We start from the raw sequence: 13,967 nt of genomic DNA on the forward strand, positions 1-13,967 counted from the left end.
GTACAAAGCCAGAATTAAGACGCGTTATGGGTTAGATAGAACTGTACGGGCTACTTGTACGGAAAATGTGATGCAATTACCAAAATACCTACTTAAAACAAATTTCTGCAGTAAAATCTTCCAAAGGTTTGGAAATATCTACACAATTCAACAGCTCACAAACTTCTCCTTCTGAAAACAAAGAGTATCTTCACATCCCAACCCTCAGCTACATGAAAAATAGCCCCCAAGAGAAGTTTACTGCCTCAACCTGACATCAGCTGGAAAAGAATGCCTTTCTCACAGTGCTGCTCCATCCAATGTACAAAGTGTGTAAGAGGGCAGGATATGAACAGGATCTTTTCTAGAAAGGGCTAGGTTCTTACTCCTCTCAACCTGATATAAACATCTTACTGGTATTCAGCCAGCCTCTAATTTCTCAATATCCCAGCTGAAAGTGAGAGTATATACAGGCATACCTCATTTTACCGTGCTTTGCAGATACTGCACTTTTTACAGATTGAAGGTCAGTGGCAACCCTGCGTTGTCAGACGATGGTTAGCATTTTTTCGACAATAAAGTATTTTTTAATTAAGGCATATACACTGGATTTTTTTAGACATAATGGTATTGCACCCTTAGCAGACCACAGTATAATGTAAACATAACTTTTATATGCACTGAGAAATCAAAATATTTGTGTGACTTGCTTTATTGTGTTATTTGCGTCATTGTGGCAGTCTGCAACAAAACCCACAATTGCTCCAAAGTATGCCTGTATTCCTAAACTAATTTTTATTACTAGAATTTGAATAGTACAATAAAACCTCAAGGGATTACTAAGACCCTGCTTTGTGAAGTCATCTTGGTGCCTTCTTACATACTTTCCTCCGGTACAGGACATCCTTAGTGGGTGAGACTTGGGAGAGCACATTTGGAAAACATGCTTCCTGTTTTTATCTTGAGTCTCTTGGGACTGCGAACCGTGCAAGTGCCTGAGCTGGCTCATCAGCTGAACCAAAGAAGCTCAAGTGTCCATGTCCCTCTGAGGATGGACCGCAGTAGTGCTTCATGCTTGGGGCGACGCAGCAAACCATGTGCAGTTTGTAGCCATTAGAAAAATTCAAGAGCATGACTGCCCAAGGGCAGTCACCCAGCAAGGTCATAATATTCAGACACCCATTCCCGGCACTGCATCTGCTCCCTATCATTAATCAGGAGTCTAAACATCACACGTTCCTTGGAAACAATCAGTGAACGATACTGGGAGCAAGCTAGGAACTGCATCAAGGGTACTAATCCGTGTGTGCACACGTGCACGCCCACACATGGAAACAGAAAGAGAATCACATCCTTCAAAATAAAACAAGTCTTGGGAATTCACTGGCGGTCCAGTGGTTAGGACTCTGCCCTTTCACTGCAAGGGGCTCAGGTTTGAAGAGAAAACAGGTCTTGTTTTTGCTTACATTTTAATACTCTGCTTTTAAAAAGTATTTATAATTATCAATACCGCATAAACCATAGCGATAACAGACCGGGATATTTTCTCTACAGATTTCCCAATATTCTAAGGAGCCCTAAACCCACTATACTTCCTGTGTTCCAAGGGGTCTAAAAAACACTAATTTTTTTTCATGTAAAAAATTATTTAAAATATCAACGAATACAATCAATCCTAAAACACTATACAATATTTCAAAGCAATCATCATTACAGCTTTGCTCAGAGAGGAGAGAATAGCTAGGTAACAGCCTCTAAAACCTATCTCAAGGCACCACTCAGGTGGAAAGTGCAAGGAAAACATACGCTGGTCAGTTAAGCTGGCATTTAAATGCAGCACTAAAAATGCATTTCACGCCCAACTTCATCAATCACCAACCAATCTTACTTTGCATCTTGGCTACCAAAAGAAAATGGGATTTGTTTCCCTGAAGAAATATGTCACTGCTCTGCTTGAATTATTAAGCTTTATTATTACAGAGAGAAACTGAGTCGGAAAAAAAGAAGAAACAAGAAAAAGAAATAAAATTAGACCCAGGTTGCCATCTACAGACTGTTATCAGCACTGCTCACTCATGAAGCATTAGATATCAGAGTATCAGTAAATATCAGCAGTAAAATAAAAGGATAAATGTATGACTACAATCGTAATGATAAAAATCAAGATAGCCTACAAAGTCTCCTTTTTTCCAATTAACGTGAGAACACTAAAGAACACTGGTCAAAAATTTGCACAATTTAACATACGCTAGAAAGGAATCATCGATATGCATCCTAACTCTTAAAATTTAACACTTAGAAATAAAATTGAATACATTACTTAATTCCAAATTTTTAATATTTTTAAGCAGCAAAGACTGTTTCATCTCTATAATCAAATTCTTGCATTTTTTATGCCATATTTGTATATATTGAGAAATGATTACCACAGTAAGTCTAGTCAACATCTGTCCCCACACGGTTACAAAACGCTTTTTCTTGTAATATCTTTTAAGCTCTACTCTCAGCAACTTTCAAATGTGCAATACACTATTAAATTCTTGCACTTTTGATTCACTGACTCACCATACACCTTCCCTTTCATTTTGCTTCAAGTCCTTATTGCTTTTCCCTTTCTAAGGAATAAGAGCCCTCTGGAGGCATGAATGTCCAAAATCGCGCACTTGGTTCTAATTACTAAAACAGATGTCATTAAAGCAAAAAGCAACTGCAATAATAAATGAATATGGAGGCTAAAGGAGTAATAAAAAAGAGAGAGAGATAAAGACAGATACTTTTGACAACATAACACAGAAAATTTCTATAGCCAAAGACATCTGGAGGGAGATCTGATAAGGAGAAATAGCTCAATTTTCAAAAGTAGGGATTTAAGCTAATAAACTTATCAAGTGATGATTTAATCTCATAAACTACACAAAACCTTTTTTTCATTTTCCCTGGGAAAATTGTTTTTGGAAGCCAAGATTCATTTTCCAGGTCATATGTTCTCTCCATCAAGATGAAAAGATACAAAATGCTTCGTCTAAACTCTTATATATGCTTCTAGATCTGTGGTATAAGCCTCTTACTGGGGAAAAAAAAAAAATTCCCCAAACCTTCATGTGAAAGACAGCAGCCGTAGTTCTATGTTAACACTGAGATACAGCAGTGAAAAACCTATCATCTGCACATTATAAAACTAGATTGCAAAATGTACACTTAACATGGACAATTAAAACAACTGCAGGATTCTCTAAAGACACAGTAAGAACAGCTGAGGGCTTCTACCTTTTCTTAGCACTTTAAAAATGTGACTTGTTTCCGTGGTCAACATGTTTTTGTTACTTTGACCCCCACAGATACAACTATTGTTGAAAACTATTTGTGAATTTCTATAAAAACAAAAACACTGATGGGGGGGTGGGATGAATTGGGAGATTGCAATTGACATACATACACTATTATGTATAAAATAGATAACCAATAAGAACCTGCTGTATAAAAAATAAAATAAAATTCAAAAAGAAATAGAGAAAAAAAAGTAAGTAAAAAGAGTGGATATATGTATATGTATAACTGATAAACTTTGCTGTACAGCAGAAACTAATGCAACATTGTAAATCAACTATACTCTAATAAAAATTTTTTAAAAAACACTGATAATTCAACTTTTTAATAAAGTTTACTTTCCTGTGAAACACGGAAATGCTGATTCAGCCTCTTGTGTTCCCAAGTTTCCACGAATGAAATCACCTGAAGAGATGATGGTCCCCTTTCTTTTGAGGGACAACTACTGAATCTAACTAAAGACTTTCAAAAAATATATTGGAAGTAGGAGTTGGTATTTTCATAAGCTAGTAAGAGCCTTGCAGAAAATAAAAAAGTAGCACTTTATAAGAGCCTTTAATCAAAAATAATTCATGAAGAGTTTAACATGAGTCCTGTTTCTTAGTGGGTTTTAAAGTATTACAGAGACTTATCTATTTTGTAACTTCCATCATTCATCCATCAATATTTATTAAGCGTCTCATCTGTCAGATCTGTGCTAATTGTTGGGGACTGAAAACAAAAAAAACAGTAAGACACAGCTCACGGCCTTGGGAGTTTCACAATCTAGTATACACTGATTAAAATAAACCCTCTATTCTTTTTTTTTAATATTTATTTATTTATTTGGCTGCACTGGGTCTTCGTTGTGGCATGCGGGACCTAGTTCCCTGACCAGGGATCAAACCCAGGTCTCCTGCATTGGGAACGCTGAGTCTTAACCACTGGACCACCAGGTTAGTCCCAACCCTCTATTATTTTTAATGCTCCTGGCATGGCATGCTTTTCCAGGCTAGCTTTTTCCTTTGGTGCCTACCATACAACAAGCATTCAATAAACATCCTTTGACTGCATTTTACTGGCCTCCCTGTTTCAGAGTCACCAGAAAGGATTGCACAGACTTAAAGGCAAAAGCAAAACTTTGAAGATAAGTCTTAATATGAGCCCACATGTTGAAGAATGCTAACGGGGCTAAAAGAAGTTAAGTGACTTGCCCGAAGTCGAGAGCAGAACTGGGACAAGAATCTAGGATTCTCAACTTCCAGCTAATCTCCACCATTTAAATCTCTGAAGATTTTAAAACCCCTCCACTTTCTTCTCTATGGAATTGGCTCCTTCCATTTCACCTGTTCTTTTAACTTAGTCTCACACATTTTTCTTCTGAAACTTTAATCATCTGAGCAGCATCTTCTAAACACTCACACAAGTTCATGGTGTCTCCTCAGCTGTGAAGCCCACTTGAGCTGTAATTCTAATGTGACACTTCATGTGGACTTTGAAGTGAGCTGGAGCTCCCAGCTGGAAGCCAAGCTCTGGTCATGAATCTGAAACTTGATCCCATTCATCCTTTCCAGGGCAGCCTGGCATGTCTTCCAGTGGGGGTAAGTGGATCCCAGGGGGAGGGAGAAGCCGTCACTCCTCCAGCCTTGTCCCAGCCAGCCCCCGGCCCACAGCATCACTCCACCCTCGTGCGCTCGCCCCACTGAGACCATGCTCCGAGTGAAGCCGAAAAGAGCTTGTCTTCACAAAAAACTAACATGAAAAGTTCACAATTCTTTTGGCACTCACCCTTAGTTTATCACACTTTTACCTTGAAATCTTGTAGTAATGCAAAATGTTTTAAATTATTTTATACCATCTCTCGCCTGGTCATGCAAGACACGTAACTAACTTGGTACATATTGTTTATTGGTAAAGTTGTGTGTGTGTGTGTGTTCTCTTGGATATCAGTAAAATCGGTGAAATATCTTTTTGGAAAAAGTGATCTGTGACTAAAAGCAATTCGTAATGAATGTGAACAAGGGTTGTATATACACAAATAAGAGAGATCAACAGTGGTTGGCAAAAATGTTAATCGAGCCCTTTTAGCTGGAACACAGAATGGTAAAAGTTACCTTTTCCAATACGACCACTCAAGACATATTTTACCTCAAAACACGTGTCCTTGGGACTTCCCTGGTGGTGCAATGGTTAAGAATCCGCCTGCCAATGCAGGGGACACGGGTTCGATCCCTGATCCAGGAATATCCCACATGCCGCGGAGCAACTAAACCCATTTGCCACAACTACTGAGCCTGTGCTCTAGAGCCCACAAGCCACAACTACTGAGCCCATATGCCACAACTACTGAAGACTGTGCGCCTAGAGCCTGCGCTCTACAACAAGAGAAGCCACTGCAATGAGAAGCCCACGCACCGCAACAAAGAGTAGCCCCCGCTCGCCACAACTAGAGAAAGTCCATGCGCAGCAACAAAGACCCAAAGCAGCCAAAAAAAATTTTTTTTGATAAAAAATTTAAAAAGCACATGTCCTCGTAGCAGAATCTCTAATTACAAATAGAAATTAAGCATGAAAAACAGCAGCATCTCTCACACGCAGAAAGTCTTCTTTGAAAACTCTCATATAGGACAATAAGGAGTCTTTTCTGTAGGCCCAGGAAAACAAATGGATCTATTTACAAATTAAAATTGTATCACAGCCTTAAGATAATGATAATCAATAATAACAATGTAATAACAACAAACTTACCACTGTTTGGAATTGTTTGCGGCGAACTCTTTAACTTTACATTCTGTTTCCCTTTCGTGGGTTTTTCTGAATTCACATCTTCTTTTTTCCCTTTCCTCTTTGGAGGCTGAGGAGATGAGTTGTCGCTGGATCCGACTGTTGACTTAGATTGGCGATCATTTCCCTACATGGCAAAAGATCAGACCCTTACTATCGGCTGATGAACTCCCTAAGCGATTAGTATTCAGTACAAGTCACTAACTAGTGGTAAAAAGGGCAGGGGCGGGAGATGGAGGTATTGTACTGATTCTGCTGCTGTCCACTACCTACATTAACTCTTCTTGGTAACAGAGGAAGGGTCTATCAGAGGAAGGAGAATAAAAATAATAGCACTTGACAACTGTTGAGTACTTAATTGTACCAGGTGTTCTATGAAATTGTCTCACTCAGTCCTCATAACCTGAGAGACAGGTACTGTTATCACCCCATTATATACACAAGCAAATGAGGCTTAGTGGTTAAGCCTGCCCAAGGTCAGCCAGCCAGCAAGGAGCAGAGCGGGTCCGCTGTCTTAACCTTCCTCTCCCTCCTGCACCTTTCAGAAGAATCAGCAGCCAGCTATTGGATGAGGAATAATGACAAACCCGTTTGATCAGTTAATCTAGAAATACCTTCTTAACTGGTCGTCACTGTGAGTGTATCGGTATCATCATACAAGCACTGTGCTTGTAGAAATCCTCTGATATTGACTCATCTGTTGGTGACTGCCATGGTCTCTATGAATCACAAACCCAGAGCAACACAGACACAAGCAGCTCAAGACCACATGCCCTTCATTCCTGCAAGGCGGCCCCCAATGATCACACTTTTGGTGGTTGCCTCTGATTCCCGTGTGCCTCTCGAAACGAAGACCTTGCATCTGCAAAGTGAGCTTCTCAGCATGAAGGTGAGGTTGAGTTCAGTGGCTCCTGTCACTGGCCCATATGCAGCTCCTGGGGAGCCACATAGAATCACTACAGTGGTGGCTATTGCACCCAAGGAACAGCTGTGCTGATACTCAGCCACTGCTTGGCCATTGCGAGAAACACCCTCCTAACAAGACAGCCTTGGCCTTCAGACGCTCAGATGCTACACTTACCTGAGTGTGTAAGGCGTGAGGCTGCAGGTAGTAGAAAGAATGCACGTTTTAGAGACCCAAAATACCCATGTCAGGGCCACTGCACTGCCACTAACCACCTATGGGACCTTGTGGTAACTAACTCCTACCTTCTTTGAGCCTGAATCCTTATCAATTGAATGGGGTCGATGTGCCTGCCGTGAGGTCCATCATTAGGATGAAATGGTAACGTTTATAAAGTAATGAGTACAGTGCCTGGCATGTAGTTTTGTTCAAAGACTATCAGAGTGCTTCCTTCAAGAGCAGAGAGTTAATATCTTTTTCTTAAAAATCACACCAAACTCACACAATATTGGGTGCAATCTTTATGCAACATCTGTAGTATGCTAGTATCTGAAAATAAGTGTAGCAATATTAAACAAACAAATCTGCCTAGAAACCTACTATAACTGCCCATTTTAAACATTTATATATTCAGTCATCCAGAAGCATTTAAATAGTTTTAGCTATCACCCAATTAAGAATAGAAAAATTCACAGCCTTACAAATGAAGTTATTTATGCTATTTTGTCATAGCCTACAAGAAAATGAATTATGCATAAATTTATTAACATTATGAAAACTTGTCCAAACCTATAACACTTTTTTTGCATAATTTAATTTCCTATTCCAAATGTAATTTAAACATACAGTTTCCATTTAATTATTGCATTAACTGCAACCAGAGTTGGGTTTTTTTCTTTCCTTTTCTTTAATGATTCTTCCTCACAAGGCCATAAACTTTCAGGCAGGAAAAATGGCTAATGTGATTATAGAAGAGATTCCAAAACCACCATGTGAGAAGAAACCAACGCCCAGGTCTCACATTCTAGTCTATTTGCAAACAAGTCTATTCATCCCAAGATTCTAAAACTTTAAAAGCCTTGAATGAGAGGAGTAACCCTTCTAGCAAGCCTACTAGAATGTTCAGAGATGCTGTTGAACTTTCAAGGACTGAAATGAAACTTAAAGAATGAGAAACTCTGGATCTCAGCATAATGGTTTTTTACCACTCTCTGGGAAAACTCTTATTCACAAAGGGGTAAAACAAGGGAGAAGCAGATGCCCCATCCTGGAGTGTCTGGGGATTCATATAATTTTAAAAATCAGGGCTTCCCTGGTGGCACAGTGGTTAAGAGTCCGCCTGCCGATGCAGGGGACACGGGTTCGTGCCCCGGTCTGGGAAGATCCCACATGCCGTGGAGCAGCTAGGCCCGTGATCCACGGCCGCTGGGCCTGCGGGTCCGGAGCCTGTGCTCCGCAACGGGAGAGGCCGCAACAGTGAGAGGCCCACGTACGGCAAAAAAAAAAAAAAAATCAACTCTGTTGTTGAATATACAGGAAGTTCTGATTTACTACACCGCTATTAGGGACACTCAAAAGGGCGATTTGGGAGCATGAAGAAAGACTAGTTGATTCCAATAACTATATGAGGCATGGCTTTGGTGATTGACACTCATGCAATCAAATATTGATTAATGACTAACTGCCAGGCACTTGGTGAGTAAGAACTAAATTAAACTGAGTAAAAAGGAAGAACTGTCTTGTAATTTGAAGACGGGAAAGAATTTAAATGCTTTTCTTTTTAAAAAAGAAAACATGTCGTATAGCACAGGGAACTCTACTCAATATTCTGTAATAACCTAAATGGGAAAAGAATCTGAAAAAGAATAGACATATGTATATGTATAATTGAATCACTTTGCTGTACACCTGAAACTAATACAACATTATAAATCAACAATACTGCAATATAAAATAAAAATTAGAAAAAGAAAATATTGATTCATCTAAAAAAAGAAACAGATATATAATAAACACAAAGATATAAATAAATTATATAATATAAATTATATATACTCATTTATATAGTTAATTATATAAATTATAGATAATATGTAAATAAGTTATAGAGAAAGGGAAGGGCAAAGGAATGGAGAGATGGGTTTTCCTTTCTTTTCTGAGACTTCTGCATGTGACTCATAACCTGGATACATGGATAGTCATTGCTATTTGTGGGGCATAGGGAATAGGGGAGTTCTGCCATCTCATAAGAGCTATGATAGTTGATAAGACAATATTACTAAGTACCTCTTGTGTGCTTGATACTCATAACCCCAAATATTTACCAAATGTATAGATAGGTATTATTATCACTATTTTACAGATAAAGGAATTAACTTTCTCAAGTTTACCCAGGTCTGATTTTTCCGCTACACTGAACCTTCCTGATACCCAAGACACTAGAAACAGCTATTATACAGAATGGTTCCCTAAAAAAGCTACCTGGAAGTAACAGATGATGACTTTTTCCCAAAGTGGAAGAAATCAAGAAGCAGCCAAATTTTACAGCGTGTCCCATGTGAAAACTAGACCCCACGTGACACTTCAACCACTGTCCTGCCTTTGCCACACACACATACCACAATATCTGACAGGAATAGAAAACCTCTGGCCCAAACAAACAAAAAACTACAAAGAGCCCTTTGATCATCCCTCACTCTACTGAAACTGGGATTTTTTTCAGTAATTCCCTAGGCTCTTTCCAACAAGATCCAATCAACTCAGGTTTCTTTCATTACCAAGGTAGACTCATTTTCAGCCCCCATGAACATGTGTCAAAGACATATGGGCCATAAAGCATCAAGTTTAAAATAATTTTGTGAAGGATTTGCCACACACAGCAGCCTTCACAGTGTGTGTATTTCAGCGATGCACCCAGGAGACCTTCTGAGCAAGGGACCAGACCCAGACTTAGGCTGGCATTTCTCTCACTGCGCATCTAGTGATGGGAAGTGTGAGAAACCCTTTTATCCAAATTGGACCCCGTTTCCCAAAGGGCAAAATGGAATTTGGGAAGCATTTGTAATTGACCTTGCTTCACCGTGACTCTGATCATGCCGTTTTCTTACCAAAACCTTAGCAATTACAATATTTGAACCCGTAAATTACTGATCACAAGATACATCAGCCGCATGGTAATAAGGACAACTAAAGACAATTTAACGTCGTCTTTGGCTCTTTCAAATACGTCCCTGATTTTACATCTCTTCCACTAGAGGGTGCTTGGATTCCGTGTGGTGAGACCTCGCAGCTAGAGAACAGCCTCCCGCCGGTGGGTTAATTTTTCAAACTTAATAGGACTTCAGAGGATTCCTTTTGTTTTCAAGGCTAGAATCACAAGGTAAAATTATTCTTAATGTGCTCATCTCTGTGACTCCCCAGTCTGAACAGGGGTAACTTCTGGCATTCCCTGGCTGTTTTGAAAGGGTCTGGTGGACCCCCCTGAACCCCCCAGCCCTGTTACCCACACTCCCTACCACAAGGGTGGGGCCTCGCGGACACATCACCCCTGCACAGCAGGGTCCTCTGTGCAGACTATGGCAGCTTTCTCTCTCTCTCTCCTTTTTTGTTTGAAGTTCTATCAGGCCCCCACTCACACTCTCCTTCATGCTGCAATACAGCTATTCCTAGAAGGCGGTGTGGAGAAATGATTTCCTAAAAATCCAGTTGTGTCCCCTCTGATTTGCATCACGGGTTCGGAGATGCCTTCCCTTTGATTGGACAGTAGTTCCGAAAGTCTTAAGCCTGCTCGCCTATAGTCCCATTCACTCACAGCCCCACTCAGTGCCAAGCGGTTAACGATCTTAAAAACACGTACATTCTTCAGGGAACCAATTAATTAAAGGAAAGGAGCAAACTGATCCTTCTCTTAAAAACCAAGTTTGTGCTTTTGGAACGCCTGACATAGAATATCCTCTCTGTGCGGCTCACAGCACTCACTCACACATCCACTAGACGGGTTTCCTGAGAACCTACTGTGTGCCCGGCGGGTTACTCCCCTTGGCTGAATATAACCTCCTAAAGGAGGCCCACCCTGGCCACCCAAAGGATACTGTGCCCTCTCTCACTTTCTCTTTCCATATCCTCACGCATTTCTCTTCAGGCTTATCCCTGATTAATATCACACGTGTATTTGTTTGTCTTTTTCCTCCTCCAGAATAGAAGCTTCATACATTTACAGTTTTCTCTGGAATCTCTGTCTCCCCTTCCCCACAAGCGCTAAAACAGTGCTCGGGACATAATATGGACTCAATAAACAGTTATTAGATGAACGGGTCAGTGACAGCAGTTACAATACGCTCCAAGAAGAAATAGGATAGATGTCCCTCTGCTCTGCTGCCTCCTGTCCAAGTCACCTGCATCACTCACCTGGATGCCAGCCATCCCACTGCCTCCTGCTTCTGTTCTTGCCCCACCCCCCTTCTCTGTAGACAACACAGCCAGAATGATCCCTTAAAACTGCAAATCAGGGCTTCCCTGGTAGCGCAGTGGTTGAGAGTCCGCCTGCCGATGCAGGGGACACGGGTTCGTGCCCTGGTCCGGGAGGATCCCACATGCCGCGGAGTGGCTGGGCCCGTGAGCCATGGCCACTGAGCCTGTGCGTCCGGAGCCTCTGCTCCGCAGCGGGAGAGGCCACAATGGTGAGAGGCCCGCGTACCGCAAAAAAAAAAAAAAAACCTGCAAATCAAATGATACCACTCTCTACTTGTATCCCTCAAACGGTGTCCTGGTAAGGAATAAAATCCAAACTCCATGCATGGCCTACACAATCGGGCCCTGCCCGCCCCTCCAATTTAATTGCAGACCACTCCAGCCTTCTTTCTGCCCCACTCCTTTATGCCAAGCTTTTTACCAAGGGCCCTTGTGACTGTTTCTCCTGCACCCACCTTGTGTGACTGGCTCCTTTACATACATTGGCACATTAAGGTGCCAATCTCAGGGAATCTTATATCAATTAGTGTCCTAATTAGTGCCCACATTTTATTGTCCTCATAGCACTTATCACCATCTGAAATTGTTTATATATTTGTTTATTATTTATTTATTTTTGGCTGTGTCGGGTCTTAGTTGCAGCTCACAGGATCTTCGTTGAGGCACGCGGGATCTTTTGTTGCGGCGCGTGAGCTCTTTGTTGCAGCCTGCGGGCTTCTCTCTTGTTGTGGCATGCGGGTTTTCTCTTCTCTAGTTGTGGCGCCCAGGCCCCAGGGCACATGGGCTCTATAGTTTGCGGCACACGGGCTCTAGTTGAGGCGTGCGAGCTCAGTAGTTGTGGCGCGCCGGCTTGGTTGACCCGCGGCATGCGGGATCCTAGCTCCCCGAACAGGGATCGAACCCGCATCCCCTGCATTGGAAGGCGGATTCTTTACCACTGAACCACCAGGGAAGTCCCTATATGTGTTTAGAGATTGATAGTCTGTCTACCCCATTCTTCCACCCTCCCTACTCCCACACAGATACAGGCACTAGAACAAAAGTTCCTTGAGGTCTGAAACCTTGTCTGTCTGTTCATTAATCTATGCCAGTTGCTTGGAGCAATTCCTGGCACTCAGTAAGTGCTCACTAAACACACGTTGGATGGATGGCTGGATGAGCAGATGAATGGATGGATGAATCTACAGAATGCTTAGGGAGCATGCATTGTGGAAAGAGAGGTACACTCTGCTGTCAATGTCTTTTTCTAAGTCATAGCATGGCAATATAATTTTGAGTCTTTGCTGTGTATGAGATGGAAATTCATCTCAAAATATAACTTGGAGTCTTAAAAGGCCACTTCCTCAAAGAGGTCTTTTCCTGACACACATATCTAAGTTCTCCTTTTACCTTCTTGCATATTGTTCTATACTTTTCCTTCATTTTAGTCACACTTTGTAATTACATATTGCTTTGTGGCATCGCCTACGTAACCCTTGTCTCCCTGAGTAGGCCAGGGCTAAGAGAGAGTGTTGTGTCTTTTTGCACAATACCATCTCCCTGGTGCTTAGTTCCATACCAGACACACAGAAGACCTCACCAATCATCATTAGATGACCCAGTATTCACAGCACAGGTCCAAACAAGCGAGCAAGAAAGAGGCATGTATGTGCCTCCTGTGTATGAATTTTAAAACGGGAAACACATTACACATTTTTAATAAAAACTCAGACATTCTAAATTTCAGAAGAGTAAGCACCTAATCCTGAAGTTCAGTAATTGTGGATGTAAAGAGCTGAGTCCTGATCTTGGTTCTGACATGAACTTTCCCTATGACCTAGGTCAGTTACTCAACTACACTTGGTCTCTGTTTAACCATCACCTTTCCAGCTGTACTGTGAGAGTTAATGAGCTCACATGTGCATGGGACGTGGAAGCGATTCCACTCCAAAGTCCTGAAGAAGAGCAAGAGGACAGAATTTCCAAACCCTAACTTCCTGGTTTTTATTTAGCTTTATTGTGGCTAAAATATATTTTCCAGTTACTAGAATTCTCTCTCTCCCCTTGCTCTCCACACACATGAAGTTTTGGGTTCTCTGTGGTTCTCACTGCTCTGTCTGTCTGTCTGTCTGTCTCTCTCTCTCTCTCGGCACCTACTCCCCCATCCTCTCACTCAACAGCATGAAGAACCCTGCTCCCTGACAGGCTGTGCTGGGTGCGAGGAAAGAACACCACCATGACACGTCTCTGCTCTTCGACTATGACCATCATGTGGATGAACTTGCAAATCAACATCTGATGTCCTCAGCCTCTGCCATTTACAACTGCTAGCTGAACATTTTTCACCTAGATTCCGTGATGACACAACTCAATGCATTGGAAAGTAAGCAGGTCACTCTTTCCTCTAGTTGCCCCCTTCTTAGCCATAGTACCACCATTTTCTCTGGCATCCAAGCTCAGAAACTTGCAGTTATCTTTGGCTCCAACTGCTCCATTAATCCCCTGTATCCAATCACCTAGCAAGTCCTTTGTTTCTTCATAAGCA

General features: G+C 41.5%; 1 protein-coding gene across 1 annotated transcript in view; it reads right to left on the reverse strand.

Moving 5' to 3' along the window:
- Positions 1-13,967, reverse strand: part of DCDC2 (doublecortin domain containing 2) — a 158,391-nt gene that overhangs the window by 87,562 nt on the left and 56,862 nt on the right. The window contains exon 7 of the mRNA XM_019944978.3: positions 6,034-6,196. Coding sequence (XP_019800537.1) covers positions 6,034-6,196 — 163 coding nt within the window. The remainder of the gene's footprint in view (positions 1-6,033; positions 6,197-13,967) is intronic.

This window comes from Tursiops truncatus, chromosome 10, assembly GCF_011762595.2.
Source record: "Tursiops truncatus isolate mTurTru1 chromosome 10, mTurTru1.mat.Y, whole genome shotgun sequence".
NCBI classification, from domain to species: Eukaryota; Metazoa; Chordata; class Mammalia; order Artiodactyla; family Delphinidae; genus Tursiops; species Tursiops truncatus.